This window comes from Somniosus microcephalus, chromosome 4 (assembly GCF_052327205.1).
Source record: "Somniosus microcephalus isolate GS21.2 chromosome 4, FLI_Smic_1.0, whole genome shotgun sequence".
In the NCBI taxonomy this organism is placed as follows: domain Eukaryota; kingdom Metazoa; phylum Chordata; class Chondrichthyes; order Squaliformes; family Somniosidae; genus Somniosus; species Somniosus microcephalus.
The window spans coordinates 256,365,812-256,382,893 of NC_140990.1; the positions used below are offsets into that span (position 1 = coordinate 256,365,812).

Below are 17,082 nucleotides of genomic sequence, written 5' to 3' on the forward strand. Positions count from 1 at the left end.
AGGCCTGGACAGACTAGATGCAGGAAGGATGTTTCTGATGGCCAGGGAGTCCAGAACTAGGGGTCATAGTTTAAAGATAAGGGGTAGGCTATTTAGGACTGAAATGAGGAGGAATTTCTTCACCCAGAGAGTGGTGAACCTGTGGAATTCTCTGCCACAGAGGGCGGTGGAGGCCAGTTCATTAAATATATTCAAGAAAGAGTTGGATATATTTCTTAAGGCTAAAGGGATCAAGGGATATGGGGAGAAGGCAGGGACAGGGTACTGAATTTGGATGATCAGCCATGATCTCATTGAATGGCGGAGCAGGCTCGAAGGGCCGAATGGCCTACTCCTGCTCCTATCTTCTATGTTTCTATGTTTAAATCCTCCATCTTGGAAACAACAATCACAACCTGAAGCAGATACATTAACGCTGCTTTTATATCATTCTTGTGCAGCTGGTGACAACTGAAAGTTAAACATGGGATTTTTTTTTTAAGATCAGTGGCCAGGAAGACCCATCTTTTGTTTTATTGGGTCTTCCTAGCTGCTGCCGGTCACTTGGGCACCAATAAATGAGCTGTTCTTACAACGGCGGCATATACGTGTGTGGTGATTCCTTATACTCGCATCATGACACAACTTGTTGCTGGCATCATGATGCCAGTGTTTTGTGCATGCATACTCCCCAAACCGTTGCAGTTAATCTGCGCCAAATACCGAACCTACTTTGCAGTCAGTTTCCAGGGAGGCCAGCTACACTATTAGGACATAAATGTAGGACTTCAGCTCTACCAAGACCCAGCCCGTGATATAAAAGCAGCTTATAGTTCTCTCATCGTTCAACACCCAGCTGAAAGTTAAAAGCATTACTGAGATGGGGAATTAATTTTTATCTTTATTCCTTTTTTTCTGAATAATCCAGAATAAATGCAAAATCTTATTCATTTTCATTCAAAAAATGACTTTTCAAACGGAGTAAGATTACCTTTAAGACAGTCTTGTTGTCCGAGGAAGGAGTTCGGCCCACCCACAAGGCAAATTTGCAGGGATCACCTTCAACATGCTCTGTTACCCCCAACTCTGATGTCTGGAAATTGAAGCAGGTAAGAGGTAAATATCCAATAAGTAACAAAAAAAATCATAAATAACAGTTTATCTTTCTTGTACATCATTGGGTTAAAATGTAGTTGACTCTTAACTGCCCTCTGAAATGGCCTAGCAAGCCACTCAGCTGTAACAAACCGCTACGAAAAACAATAAAAAGAATGAAACCGGACGACCACCCGGCATCGACCTCGGCACCGGCTATGGACATGGCAAGGGCACACCCAGTCCAGTCGACCCTGCAAAGTCCTGCTCACCAACGTCTGGGGACTTGTGCCAAAATTGGGAGGGCTGTCCCACAGACTAGTCAAGCAACAGCCTGACATAGTCATACTCACAGAATCATACGTTTCAGCCAATGTCCCAAACGCCTCCATCACTATCCCTGGGTATGTCCTGTCCCACCGGCAGGACAGACCCACCAGGGGTGGCGGCACAGTGGTATATAGTCGGGAAGGAGTGGCCCTGGGAGTCCTCAACATTGACTCCGGACCCCATGAAGTCTCAAGGCTTAAGGTCAAGCACGGGCAAGGAAACCTCCTGCTGATTACCACCTACCGCCCTCCCTCAGCTGATGAATCAGTACTCCTCCATGTTGAACACCACTTGGAAGAAGCACTGAGAGTAGCAAGGGCACAGAATGTACTCTGGGTGAGGGACTTCAATGTCCATCACCAAGAGTGGCTCGGTAGCACCACTACTGACTGAGCTGGCCGAGTCCGTAAGGACATAGCTGCCAGTTTGGGCCTGCGACAGGTGGTGAGAGAGTCAACACGAGGGAAAAACCTACTTGACCTCGTCCTCACCAATCTACCTGTCGCAGATGCATCTGTCCATGACAGTATTGGTAGCAGTGACCACCGCACAGTCATTGTGGAGACGAAGTCCCGTCTTCACACTGAGGACACCCTCCATCGTGTTGTGTGGCACTACCACCGTGCTGAATGGGATAGATCATGAACAGATCTAGCAGCTCAAAACTGGGCATCTATGAGGCTGTGGGCCATCAGTAGCAGCAGAATTGTATTCCACCACAATCTGTAACCTCAGGGTCCAGCATATCCCTCACTCTACCATTACCATCAAGTCAGGGGACCAACCCTGGTTCAATAAGGAGTGTAGAAGAGCAAGCCAGGAGCAGCACCAGACGTACCTAAAAATGAGGTGCCAATCTGGTGAAGCTACAACACAGGACTACATGCATGCTAAAAAGCAGAAGCAGCATGCTATAGACAGGGCTAAGCGATCCCACAATCAACGGATCAGATCAAAGCTCTGCAGTCCTGCCACAGCCAGTCGTGAATGGCGGTGGACCATTAAACAACTAACGGGAGGAGGAGGCTCCATGAATATCCCCATCCTCAATGATGGTGGAGCCCAGCACGAGTGCAAAAGACAAGGCTGAAGCGTTTGCAACCATCTTCAGCCAGAAGTGCAGAGTGGATGATCCATATCGGCCTACTCCTGAGGTCCCCACCATCACAGAAGCCAGTCTTCAGCCAATTCAATTCACGCCACGCGATATCAAGAAACAGCTGAGCGCACTGGATATAGCAAAGGCTATGGGCCCCAACAACATCCCAGCTATCGTGCTGAAGACTTGTGCTCTAGAACTAGCCGCGCCTCTAGCCAAGCTGTTCCAGTGCAGCTACAACACTGGCATCTATCCAACAATGTGGAAAACTACTCAGGTATGTCCTGTCCACAAAAAGCAGGACAAGTCCAACCCGGCCAATTACCGCCCTATCACTCTACTCTCAATCATCAGCAAGCGATGGAAGGTGTCGTCGACAGTGCTATCAAGCGGCACTTACTCACCAATAACCTGCTCACTGATGCCCAGTTTGGGTTCTGCCAAGACCACTCAGCTCCCGACCTCATTACAGCCTTGGTACAAATATGGACAAAGGAGCTGAATTCCAGAGGTAAGGTGAGAGTGACTGCCCTTGACATCAAGGCAGCATTTGACCGAGTGTGTCATCAAGGAGCTCTAGTAAAACTGAAGTCAATGGGAATCGGGAGGGGAAACTCTCCACTGGCTGGAGTCATACCTAGCACAAAGGAAGATGGTTGTGGTGGTTGAAGGTCAATCATCACAGCCCCAGGACATCGCTGCAGGAGTTCTTCACGCAATGTCCTAGGCCCGACTATCTTCAGCTGCTTCATTAATGACCTTCCCTCCAACATAAGGTCAGAAATGGGGATGTTCGCTGATGACTGCACAGTGTTCAGCGCCATTCACAACTCCTCAGATAGTGAAGCAGTCCATGTCCGCATGCAACAAGACCTGGACGACATTCAGTGGCAGGTAACATTCGTGCTACACAAGTGTCAGGCAATGACTATCTCCAAGAAGCAAGAGTCTAACCACCTCCCCTTGACATTGAACGGCATTACCATCGCCGAATCCCCCACCATCAACATCCTGGAGGTCACCACTGACAAGGAACTTAACTGGACCAGCCACATAAATACTGTGGCAACAAGAGCAGGCCAGAGGCTGGGAATTCTGCGGCGAGTGTCTCACCTCCTGACTGCCCAAAGCCTTTCCACCATCTACAAGGCACAAGTCAGGAGTGTGATGGAATACTCTCCACTTGCCTGGATGAGTGCAGCTCCAACAACACTCAAGAAGCTCGACACCATCCAGGACAAAGCAGCCCGCTTGATTGGCACCCCATCCACCAGATTAAACATTCACTCCCTCCACCACCAGCGTACCTTGGCTGCAGTGTGTACCATCTAGAAGATGCACTGCAGTAACTTGCCAAAGTTTTTTCGGCAGCACCTCCCAAAACCCGTGACCTCTTCCACCTAGAAGGACAAGGGCAGCAGGCACATGGGAACACCACCACATCCAAGTTCCACTCCAAGTCACACACCATCCTGACTTAGAAATATATCGCCGATCCTTCATCGTTGCTGGTTCAAAATCATGGAACTCCCTCCCTAACAGCACTGTGGGAGTACCTTCACCGCACAGATTGCTGCGGTTCAAGAAGGCGGCTCACCACCACCTTCTCAAGAGCAATTAGGGATGGGCAATAAATGCTGGCCTTGCCAGCGACGCCCACATTCCATAAAAACGAATGAAAAAAAAGGGAATTAATCTCCAACATCATTAACTGGATACACAATTTGTATAAACATGCACTGTTCTCTGTATGTTTGTTATGCTGTTGATCCAAATCAGGGCCTATTGGAGGCCTGTTTTTATTAAAATGTGGACCTGCAATCTGGGCATAACCATGATTTTTGCGACTGCACATGCTACATTCCAGGGAATTAAAGCAGAAACAGTCGTGATGCAAGCACGCAGATGTATTTCATCAGCTCAGCTCATTTAGCAGGCCAGTACAGGACTTGTATATCTTTATATTTCAGAATGCCGGTGACTGCAGAAGAACCATACGCATGTCGACAGCATTCCATCATGGTCAACATGCCATTTTGCATTTATTAATTTGTTATCCAATCTCTTACTGTACTAAGCTTGGGTGCACAGAAAGGCACTTTTTCACTTACAAGTCCTTTGTCTCCTCTTATTTGATAACCACTCACCTTTATCAGGACACTTTTATATTAGAAGAATGCAACCTATGGCAAAGACACAGTTCTCCTGCCTGTGGGGTTCACTAATCAAAGGCTGTTCAATAAATACATTTACATTGAAACGGTGACCTGTAATGTTGTTATGCTGCCTGTGTGCAGAGAAGTATAAGTCCATATTCCCTTTGGGCCTAAAAAGAGCAGCAGTAAGTGAAATAAATTAAACAGGGAGAGCAACAAAGGTTGGTATAGCTCTGGTCTCCAAAAAACAGATTTTTAGCACCATCAAAGTAAAAAAAGCCCTTAATAATATACAACCAGGATGCAACCAAGCACAGATGTCTAGGAAACAAAACAGGATACTGAAAACACTCGGCAGGTCAGGCAGCACCTGTGGAGAGGAGTTAACGTTTTGGGTGTGGACCCTTCATCAAAATTGGAGGATATTACAGAACAACAGCATCTAAAAAGTAACAGTAGAAAGGCAAGGGCGATGGAGAGAAACCCAAACATATACACACACACAAAAAGAAAGAGACGGTCCTGTAAAGCACAGGAGATGGTTAAATGGCAGAAGTGATATTAGGAGACAAATGGAGCATAAGGAGAGAAATTAAAGACATTTACCAGACACCGAGAACGTGTGAAGAGATGAAAGGCGTGGAGGATGAGGCAGGTAGAAATGGAAGCATGAAATACTGGCAAAATGGATCAGGTTCCAGCAACCCAGGAGCCTGGGAGAATAGCAAAAGCAGGTCAACACCAAGGGTACAGACCACTGTGCTCCGAGGGAGGGACCCACCACAAGCATTGTGCTGTGTGACATGAAATGCTAAAGAATTCTGAAACAACTGTTCGATACTTGAAGTGTAAATACCACTTCATTAAGTTCAATTCAAATGGTAATTAAAGAAACTGCATTAATATAAAGAACAGCACTCACTAGTAACTTGTGCTTGTAAACATATTTGCTATGTCCTGAGGAATCCTTGATCTCCTTGCTAAAAACCAAGGATAATTCAAAGAGAAACAAATGCCGTTCCCGTCCTTTCCGAATGAGAGATTTGGGGTCCCACACTTGGAAGGTGTCCTGAAGAATGAGCTCGCCCTGAACATCAAAGTTTTCATCGAACCCTGTGTATAAATGGAACATGAGAAAAATATTAGTGTTTATAATGGCAATTTGCAATATAATTTCCGTGAACCTCTAGCCGTGCATACTCATTAATATTATCCAATATGTACATGTGTGTGGTTGTATGCACACACATATGTATATACTGTACATGTATTTATGCATGGGTGTGTGTGCAGTAGACTAACCAGTTCTGGTTAAGAAGGTTGCATTTAAACAGACTGACTAGTTTCTAAAGGCAGGTCAGTATCAAGATAATCTGATTAGATTTGGGTGGATTCATGTTATGTACATTGTAATTACTTTGATACATGGATTTTTAGCTCCCCCGATGGACCAGTTAATTAATCCAGTGAGCAGCTGAACCATACAGATTGGGAAGGTCCTGTATTCAATTTTCCCAACTGTGCTGAGTTAGCTGTCTCTGTCAGGGTGGTGGTATGAGCATTCTGAGCTAGGGAGAGTACAATTTGGTGAAAGTTTCCACTCCCAATTGCTATCCAGTGTTTCTTGTTTAAAGCAAGCGTGTGTGGACATTTGGTGAGGCCTGCATCAGGCTTGGCTGTGGTTTCCAGTGAATCTAGCCAGTGAACCACAAGACACACGATAAGATAGGTCTCTGCAGCTACAAGATAAGTTGGGCCATTTATATTTCCAAGGGCAACCGATGGCAGGATGATCATGGGCTTACTGCTGGCTGGAACCTTAATACAGTGAAAGTATCTTAGGTGAAAGTCAGCAACCGGTGGTCTGGGGAAAAAAGCACACATGGAAGTATCTTCCAGAGAGAGGGCTACACAGGTTTCTTGTTAATATTTTGGCTTCATCTAGCTTTCTATTGTGTACTAAAAAGGACACTAACTAGAAATAACATAAAGGATGTTGTGAACATGACAAGTCCATTGACAACTTGTTTTAGCAAGATTTTAATTCTTCTGAGTTCAGCACTCAGCTTATTGTGTAGACTGCAGTGTACATATATTTAAAATCAACACTCCAGAAAGCTACAATGTCATGACTAACAGCAGAAAAGTTGTTACCTGCCAGCAAAGACAAAAAGGTACACTTTGGCTTACATAATACAGAAACGGTTTGCAACAAAAATGATCAAGTCAGGAACCATTTGAGACTTGATAGAAATGAATGTTTCTGGTATCTAATGTGGAAAGTAGCTGACGGTCCCTTGGTCAGATCTGCCCCTAAGAATGAGCTTAATCTATGTTTTAGTCATTGTATGTTACCCATTATGTCTGTGTATAATTCACAGCACAAAATGCAACCTTGTGGCAATTACACCCAAAGGTTAAACTAGCAACTTGAAGTTTTTACACACGCCAGCTTGTCCCACTGTGCCACAGACTCTTCGGCCAGAATTTTGCCGGCGCTCAGGGGGCGTGTTCGGAGGCGGGACCTCCAGCAAAATCGCAAAGATTGATAGCGGGCAGGAAACCCGCTGTCAACCCGCCTCCAATCAATCTTCCCAAGTGTCGGGTCCCCGATTTGCGCATGGACCCGACACCTAGCGGCGGGAAGAGGATTGTAGCCACTTACCTGGCTGTTAAAGGTTGTTAACAGGCAGTTAACAGGCTCTTTTGCAATTTTGACATTTCTACTTCGGGCTTCCCGACGTCCGGACACCATGCCAGGTAAGTGTGGCGTGTTGTGAGTCTGCTGTAATGTTTCTGCATTGATGACAGCTACAGAAGTGGTGTGAAGGATCCAATGGTGCACTGGTGAGTTTCAGAGGCAAGGAAATGTTGGGAAATTCATTTTTAATGCATTTACACTTTTCTGTAGGTAACAAGTTTTGAATTGTATGTCTAGTGCCACCTCATTGGGAGAACCTCTCTCACCAGTGACAGATCGCTTCTGTAACCTCATCTGCAGCTGCCATCTGTTCTAGCCTAAGGAGGGAGTCACTGGAGAGCCTGGGTGAAAGAACTCACCTGTGAACAGTCATTATCAGTGTTTGCAGCACCTCAATGCTGTCAAACACTGAGAAATGAGCTGTCAAAGAAAAATTGTGCGTGGTCCCTTTAAGAAAACCGGCAGATGACGCATCATCAAATGACGTAATCTGACCGGCTTCTTATTAATTGGCTGGCAAGCCCGCAGGGTGGGCTTAACAAGGCCAATTTACCTAAAATCATGTTCGTGGGCCAGATGAAGTTGGGGGCGGGACTGGAACACGGAAACCAGCTGACCCGCTCACAAGCCGCATCGATCGATAAAATCGCGGCCTTCATCTCCAAATTGCCCTGCGTAGGCATGTTTTTATGTGAGGATTTATGAAACATTAATCTTAAAAATCAAATTACTGTAATTCAAAGTCAGGGTTTAATAAATATTACAATTTAATTCTAGATATAATAAATTTAAGAAGTAGATAAATTAGAACCATACAAGTTAAAATGATTTAAATTTGGGTTTTATACAAATTTAAACTCTTAGCTAATAAGGTGTTTATGATTTCAGTCACTTAAATAAAGACGTACCCAAAAATGGGCAGGGTTGGGTCAGGATGTAAAAATGTTAAAAACCTCAATCCCAAACCCAACCCGCCTCGAACCCGCCCACTTCCGGTTTTAACGGAGGTGGGACGGGGGGGGCAGGCGACCAACCAAAGTGAGACTAAACTTTAATCAGCACTTCTTTAAATTTGTTACATAATCCTATTGAAATTTTGATCAGATTCATCAAAAGGCTGTGGAGGTTGACAAGCCACGCAAACAGAGCAATCATCTTTGGGACTTAGCTCTATCTGCCTGCTGATGGAAGAGCTGAGTTCCACAGCTAATTGAAATGAGAAGAGATCACTAACTACTCTATTTCATGTCTCCCTGGATCTACCCAGGAAACTAATCAAACTCTTCTGATTTAATTAGCACCAGTTAATGAATTACCATGTTAATTAATGTATAGCATTAACTTTTGATAGCTGCTATGTTTGATGAAATTTGTTACTTTTAAATGCATTAGTATGTGAATTAATGAAATGTGATCAACATATTATAATTTTTTTTCCACATTCGACTGAGATGTACTGAGCGCCCAGTGACACAGTGGAAGCAGGGTCAGGTCAGGCTACAGATCTGAACATTCCAGATTTAGATCCAATAAACCGGTCCTGCAAAATAAAACTCTATGCCATTATATACATAGGACATGGCCGTTTACATCCATGATTACACCAAATGTAGAGTTCACATTAAAAGAACCTTACTGCTATAGATGGTAACCGGGCAGTAATGTTAATGCAGACTATATGATTGTGGATTCTGGAGGAATTGGATAATTCAAAAGGCACTATATAAATGCAAGCTGTTGTTGCTGACAAACTATATGATATGTGGCTTCAGTTAAAGTGGAACGAGCAACAAAGACTTTGGTTTTTGCAGTCTTACCTTCCAGCATGCTGACATGCATAGCATCATTGGCTTTCTTGGGTACACTAAGCATCACTTCGAGACCATCTTTTAATTCCCCTTTGCCTTCCTCACAACAGGTTAAAAGTTCCTATTGACAAACATTCAAAATGCTAAACATCAAATCAAAAACAATCCAGTATTTAAAGACTAAAGCCCTTTCTACAAAAAGTTTCTTATCTGCCCTTCACCCTTTTAATCATTCAAAATGAGCCCATTACTAATGAGTCAATAAACAAACCATGTGTTGCTCGTGGAGAATAAGAAGGATTTAGTACTCATGGCTGAGGAACCTTCTCTCATTTCCGTCTTATGAACTACGGTTCCCCCTATTCCCCAGTCACATTTCCGTCTTATGAACTATGGTTCCCACTACTCCCCAGTCACATTTTTCCCAAGGCTGCACTGCCCAACTTTGAGCCTGGGTGTTTTTCTTGCCTACCTGAAGTTGTGACCGATGTCTGTGCTCAGCCTATGACCTCCACCCCGGCCCCAACCCACTAACCCACAGTACTGTATACAAACTGCTTAAAACAGTGGCAATACTGTTTTACAGTGCTGTAGTTGAAGTCTTGGAACTATTTCAGAAGACTGTCAGTCTGGCACTGGGTGAAGCAGAAAAGGTGCCTTAGTGCAGCCTGCTGTGCGAGAAATGGAGCGCAGGAAGTGCGGCATTTGGAAGCCAGAAACAGGTTATGGAGGACTGAATGGATGGAAAATCGTGGAAGGTGAACACTCTTGATTTTCCAACAGGCCACCTACTATGAGCAATTGCACTATGAGATCTGTACCCAGGGATGGGAACTCGCTGCTCTATATTGCCTCCTTCTGTGTTGTAATTCTTATGATTATATGATGTAAGACACTCCTCTTATGCAACTCTTTGGTTGATTCTAACATTGCGGGAAATATTGGGAGCTATTCATACCTTCAGTAGGAGCTGGTACTTCGTTATTCTCTGAACAGGTTTAATTAGGTAGGACGAGATTGAATTGGCCAAACCATGTCTTTGTTGAATTTCCTGCAAAAGAAAGCATAAAATGCAGAATGACTACTGAAATTCAAATACAAGTTGCTTAAATAAATGCATCAATTTTATGACACTTCAAATTGGTGTATAAACTATATTTTTTTACTCAAGACAAAAACAAACAAAAGGACATTGCAACTTAAAGATCAGCACTGTTTTATTCATAGAATGAAATATTTTACTTTTTCTCTGTGACTTGTTAATCCCTGCTTTTTCAGTTTCAGGTTTTCAGAATATTTTAGATTTTAAGCAATTAATCTTAAAGGTATTATATTAAATTAAAATGGTGAAAGGCTAAAATCCAGATTTCAATGGATGGAAAATCGTGGAAGGTGAACACTCTTGATTTTCCAACAGGCCACCTACTATGAGCAAGCTCTCACAGTGAGAGGTGATGGGCGATTGAAGCACTACACTACATTATTCTTCTCACGGAAACATGTTGCCATTGTACTGGCTGCCAACTCGCTCCGTAAGTAAAGTAAAAGAATAAGTAAAAGGCTGGGTTCAAAATGGAGTTTTAGGTATATCGAGGTAAGAAGAATACTACAATAAGGAATGTGCCAAAAATTTAAAAATGATAGAATGTGATATTGCTAACACAACAATTCCACATTTATAAGGATTCTCATATTTAACAAAAACCCCAGCCATGAAATTTATGCGGTTTTATATTGGCATTTGTCCTGCCTGTTGTCAAAATGGCCATGCTTATTGTTCCTCCAGTTCACACAGCACATCACATGAACCGGCTTTTAAATTGAAAAAAACACGCATGTGCAGAATTTTGAATGGGCCGCGCAGCCCGTTAAAGGGACCATGCAGCCTAAATAAAATTACAGGGAACACTGCCATTCAGCCCTTCGAGCCTTTTCCGCCATTCAATTAGAGCACGGGTGTCAAACATACGGCCGGCGATACAGTTTAATCCGGCTCACGTGTACTGTGCTGCAGGTTGCTGAATGTCCAAGAATGGGACACGAAATGAGCAGAAGTGCTCCTCCCGACCCCACAAGGAAAGTTTAGGGCTCTACTCCGCCCTTCCTACACTTACCCAAGTGCAGACGCGCAGCCAAGGGCCATCCGATTTTTCGCAAGCCGGCAGTGGCTTCCTGCTCAATTCTCGCCCATACCGGGCGGGAAGTCGGTAGGCAGCACCTTAATGAAGCCCGGTGGTAAAATGGCTGTGACCTCATTCTGCCGCAAGCAGGCAGGAAATTAACGCAACAGCGTGGAACCCGCTGCAAGTTAAAATCCACTCCAGTGTATTTATTTAGCTGATGTAAACTCTAGGATAAAAGTACCTATAGTACCTTTGGTAGCCCTAATAATACTAGAGTTTATATCAACTAAGTAAATAATAAGGCCTAGAAATTCTGTGGGCTGCGCCACCAGTTAGCGCCCAAAGAGGGCACTTAGTGGGTTTAGCGCCACTGGCCATGCCTCCCGCGAAATTTAGCGGGGCGCTAATGGCGGCATTAGCAGGTAGCGCTGCGCCACCACCGATGACGTCATCGGTGTGCGCAGCGCCCCGGTACCGCCCCGATCGCCAAATTTGGTAGCGCCTCCCGTTGTAACGGCGGTCGCAATTTGCGACCAGTTCAGGGGGTCCTACCTGCGGCGGTAGAGGCGCTGAGGTGCGGGGCAGCTATTTTTTTTGCTGGCCGTCTGCCAGCACCTCTTCGCGCAGCTGTCCCCGGCCTCCTGAGCTCCCCCCCCTCCCCCGCGTTGTGCCAGCTGTGTCCCAAGAGCCCGGCACTTCTCCTCGGTGCCGGGCTCTTTTGCCGGCACTCGCGATCTCAGATCGCGCTGCAGCAGGTCCCTCCCCTTTAAGAAGGGGAGGAAGGCCTGCAGTACCGCAGCGCACCGTGCCGCAGCGTGTGGCGCTGCGGCACGTTGCGCTGCGATTTTCAGTTGCAGCACCCCAAGACGGATGCGGGGCGCCTCGAGTAGCGCCGTGCTTCTGTTTGGGGCGCTCCAACTGAATTTCCGGTGGGCGCTCACGACTCCTTCCGGGGTGGTACTTCCGGCGCTCTGGCGAGACTGGCGCCCCAAACGGGGCACCACCGAATTTCTAGGCCTAAGTATCTACAGCTACATGGAGGGTGGGGTGGAGCAAAACATCTCCAAACTGTAGTTATGTTCTAGCAGTGGGAGAATTCAATACGCATTATGATCACACTTTCAAATTAAACATGCACCACCAAGTCTTGTTCCTGAACACAGGTTAGTACCAAATAAAAACAATTGATAAAAATAAACAACTTTGAGATTAGAACATAATACAAAGTACAAAATGAGCAAAAATCATTCAGCTCATCAAGCCTGCTCCTTCAAATGGGCCATTTACCACTTAGACTGTCATTGACTCCAGGCAATATTTTTTGGTCTCCTAAGGGATACAAATAACGTCAGGTAAGCCCACGAAGAGAGTACTCTGTGAGCTGCCTCCCTTGTGAATAACTGTGTGTTCAGGAATGTTTTTAGACTTTAACATTTTTCATAAACAGGAAAGAAAGTGAAGCCAGAAATCACAGAAATAGCTAAATACAAGAATTGGCAATATTTTACAAAATGCAAATGCAATAGCTTAAACTGCTAATTAATTTTCATTTGAACTTGAACAAGAATGTGATTTTGATAGATGTCAGTATTAAAGAATGACACCACATATGTGAACAAAGGGAGCTGTGTTTTGAACATTCCGAGTAATTAATATATCTGCATTTCAAAGACTTAGTTGACTCTTGACAAAAAATCCTTCAAAGCTTCCTAAGGTAATAATGATAATTAAAACAAAAATTGCCATTGATGTTTCTATTTTTATTTGAAATTCTGCATCTTATACTCTAACTCTAATGACATAATTACCTGTTCTTGTGTAAACCAAAACAATTGTTAGTACAGACAGCAAAAATAGAGTCTACTTACATCAAAAAAGGCTCCTGCGTGCTCTAAAATTAGCTGGCTGGAGTCAGGTTTGTTTTTGCAGTACGTGACATACATTTGGAATTTGTCTGCCTGTGCAGAAATAAACCAAACAACAAATTAGATACAAGTAAGAGAGAACAATAGACCAGTAAGGTTTTTGTGCACATCATGTTGAGAAAAAGTCAAACCAACTAACTGAACATCTACTTAATTTGCAATGAGGTACATCTCCCGAGGAGAACACTCAAAACGGCACTAATGATAGGATCTCAGTTCAGCCTGTGTACCTCCATGCTACTGGAAGATAATTTCTGCACTCATTGGGCAGGATTTTCATTGGGCCATGGAGGCGGGATTGGAGGCGTGTGGGGGGTTAAAATCCCGAAATCGGGGGGCACGAACCCATCCCACACCCAACCCGCCTCCATGCCAGTTTCAAAGGAGGCGGGTACCCACCCCGCACTGGGACCTGCCTCCCCGAGACGGGAAGGGGATTAGTGCCAATTAACTGCCTGTTAACAGATGGTTAACAGGCAGTTTTTAGCCTAATCCCTATTTTTAATGTTGAAGTGTGGGATTCCCGACGGCTCCAAACCATGCCAAGTTAGAGGAGGCGGACCGTCGGGATGAAGGGCTTGGAGGGGTTGAGATGTCCAGTGTTCAGGTGAGTGATGGGTGCATGAGTGCAAAGGTAAGTGTGTTTGGTGTGTGTAAAGTGTTTAAAGAAGTTTTACATACCTTTACTTACCTTTACAGCCTTCCTTCCTTCAGGTCTCAGGAGTCCCTCATCTCACCGGCACAGAAAGCAGAATGGCTGCGAGCTGTCAAAAATTGCAGCATTCAGCTTTCTGTTCTGGGGAGATCTCTAAATCATCCTGAGAGGAAGGAATTAACCTGGAGTACAGATTGTCAGTGTTTGACAGCTTCAAACAGCTGTGAAACGCTGATATTTCATCTGTCAAAAGGTCTTGACAGATGAAATATCAATCTGTGACATCACCTGTTGCCAGGTGGCCCTTAATTGGCCTGCTGAGCCCACTGGGCGGGCTCAACAAGGTCAATCAAGTCAAAATCGTGTGGGTTGGCTAGAACTCGATGGAGGCGGGACTACAACCCTGAAAGTTGTAGTCCCGCCTCCTACCCGACTCCTCAATGAAAATCCAGCCCATTGTGTGTGTTGAGAGTTATTTAGATTAAGACGATATTTAACATACACACAGTTTGAATTAAACAAGACACAAATCATTATTCTGGCCTGGATTATGTCACTAGCCATAAACTTAACTTGTTCAAATTACTGGTGATTCTTCTACAAATTTATTGGTGTCACTATGTGGTGAGCATCAAGTAATCAGACTGAGAAGCATCTCTTAATAAACATCCAGCTTACTAATGTTTGACAGGTATGTGTTTATTTGGCATCTTAGCACTATGTACAAAAAAGGGGCATTGGCCAACAATTTTCATAAACACAAACCAAATGCTTGCTTAATAATCTGTGAAAGTTGAAGGAGCACACAGCCTCATCTGAAACCTTTCACATCACGAGCATTTATAAAACCCCTAAAGACTAACATGGAAGGTACCTCTGGCTCCCTCGACCCCATTCCCACCAAACTGTTGACCACCCAACTTCCCTTCCTGGCCCCCATGTTAGCTGATATTGTTAACAGTTCTCTCTCCTCAAGTACTGTCTCCCTCTCCTTCAAATCTGCTGTCACCCCCTCCTCAAAAAAACAAGCCTTGACCAATATTCCCGTTAAGCTGTGTGGTCGCTCCAGCTGTCTGGAGGTCCCGCGCAGGCCGATTGCCGGCTTTTCAATGGCACATATTGCGCATGCGCAAAATTTTGAATGTGCCGCGCAGTTTGTTAAAGAGACGACGCACCCAAAAAAAAATTGGGAGGAACATTGCTCTTGACCCCTCCGTCCTTGCAAACAGCCGCCCCATCTCCAACCTCCCTTTCCTCTTAAGTTCTTGAACGTGTTGTTGCCTCACAAATCTGTGCCCATCTTTCCCGGAACTCCATGTTTGAATCCCTCCAATCGGTTTCTGCCCCTGCCACAGTACCGAAACAGCTCTTATCAAAGTCACAATTGACATCCTATGTAACTGTGACAAAGGTAAACTGTCCCTCCTCATCCTTCTCGACCTATCTTCAGCTTGTGGCACGGTTGACCACACCTTGTTTTCAAATTCCTCCATGGCCTTGCCTCTCCCCATCTCTGGAATCTCCTCCAGCCCTACAACCCTCCGAGATATCTGCACTCATCCAATTCTGGCCTCTTGAGCATCTCCGATTTCATTTGCTCCATAATTGGTGGCCGTGCCTTCAGCTGCCAAGGCCCTAAGCTCTGGAATTCCCTCCCTAAAACTCTCCGCCTCTCTACTTCTCTTTCCTCCTTTAAGACGCTCCTTAAAACCTATGGGGGAGAAATTCAGTATCGCCCCGTTTGGGGCGCCATTATCGGCCATTATCACCTCCGACAGAAAACTTGGCTTTTATCACCCCTGGAGGTGGTTGGAGTGCTAAATCAGGCGCTTCACACCTGTCTTAAGGCACAAAGGCCGAGGAGTGAGGCGCTACCTCAGAGCGCTGGCGAAGCAAGGGCAAATCAAAATAAACCTGCAAAGTGCTGCTCAGTACTCAAAACTCTTTCACACAGCATTGAATCTCTCCAGAAGTCTCTCTCTCTCTCTCTCAGAATGCATAGTGCAAAAATGTCACCGACAAAAAAAGCAGGAAGCGGTCGCCTTTAGATAGCACTCCCCCAGTCCCTTTCTGACAGCATAACGCTCCCCTCAACCTGTCGTTGCAAGCGGCAGGCAGTAAGGCAGGGGGCGCCACTCAATATCCGGTCTGGGGCGTTAACGGGGCGTTGTGCACTCGACTGACATCACAATCTGTCAGCGCAGGAGATCGTGGCGGTAGTGTTTAGTGCCGCCGCAAAATGTCTAGTTAATTTTGCGAGCGGCGCAAACATCGCCGCGCCTGGGCGCTAGTTGCTTTGCACCCCATTAGCGCCCTCTTAAGGCACTAACGGGAGGCGCAAACAACTGAATTTTTCTCCCTATGTCTTTGACCAAGCAGTTAGTCATCTGCCCTAATGGCCCAGAACTTGGTGTCAGGGGCTTGCCGCGCGTGCAAGCCCCCGATGTGTACTTACCCGGCGCGCCGACATCTGAAACCTGGCCCGCAGTGGGTTTCCTGTCAGTGGCCCGGTTCTGATGTCGGCGCGCTGTGCTAACCTGACCCAGCGGCGTAGTTAGTGCGATGTGCCGGCTGGGATCAGGTGAGCACTGTTCAGCCAATCAGGGGAGGGGAAACTTCATTCCTAAGTTTGAGAGTAAGAGCTGTCAAACTCATGAGAAGTACTGCACCCCAAAACACTACTTAAACTTTAAATAAAATTTAAAAAAACATCCCAATCATTAAATTAAGTATAAATAAGTTAAAAAAAATAATTTAAACAATAATTTTTTTTTGTTGAAAAAAACAAATTTTTAATAAAAAGGGTCTAAAACTAAACTTACCTTATTGTAGATTCTTTAAAATAATAAACCTGTGAAAAATAAATTCTAAATTGCACTAAAACACCACTTACCTGTAAAAATAAATACTTACGTGTGCTTTTTACAAGCAAATCCCCCACAACAGAGGAAATCCAAGACGCACGCGCTGCCCCCTACAGCACACACGCTAGCCTCTTCACCTCTTGGGTTAGAGGAGAGGAAATGCCGGTTTTCAGCGCATGCGCTGTGCATGCTGAAAACCGGCATTTCCTCCGGCCAGACGCGTGAGTACCCCTTCCATACTCACGTGTTTCGGGAGGAATTACTGCCCCAATATCTCCTTAAGTGGCTTGGTGTCAAATTTTGTTTGGTAAAGCTCCTGTGAAGCACCTTGGGACGTTTTACTACGT

General features: G+C 45.1%; 1 protein-coding gene across 7 annotated transcripts in view; it reads right to left on the minus strand.

Annotated features, from left to right (window-relative positions):
* Window positions 1-17,082, minus strand: part of kalrna (kalirin RhoGEF kinase a) — a 1,017,450-nt gene that overhangs the window by 357,863 nt on the left and 642,505 nt on the right. For all 7 annotated transcript variants that reach the window (XM_085986273.1, XM_085986275.1, XM_085986274.1 and 4 more), the window contains exons 27-31: window positions 13,160-13,249; window positions 10,127-10,219; window positions 9,178-9,289; window positions 5,582-5,772; window positions 971-1,072 (exon numbers count right to left, since the gene is read on the minus strand). In XM_085986273.1, the coding sequence (XP_085842399.1) occupies window positions 971-1,072; window positions 5,582-5,772; window positions 9,178-9,289; window positions 10,127-10,219; window positions 13,160-13,249 (588 nt within the window). The remainder of the gene's footprint in view (window positions 1-970; window positions 1,073-5,581; window positions 5,773-9,177; window positions 9,290-10,126; window positions 10,220-13,159; window positions 13,250-17,082) is intronic.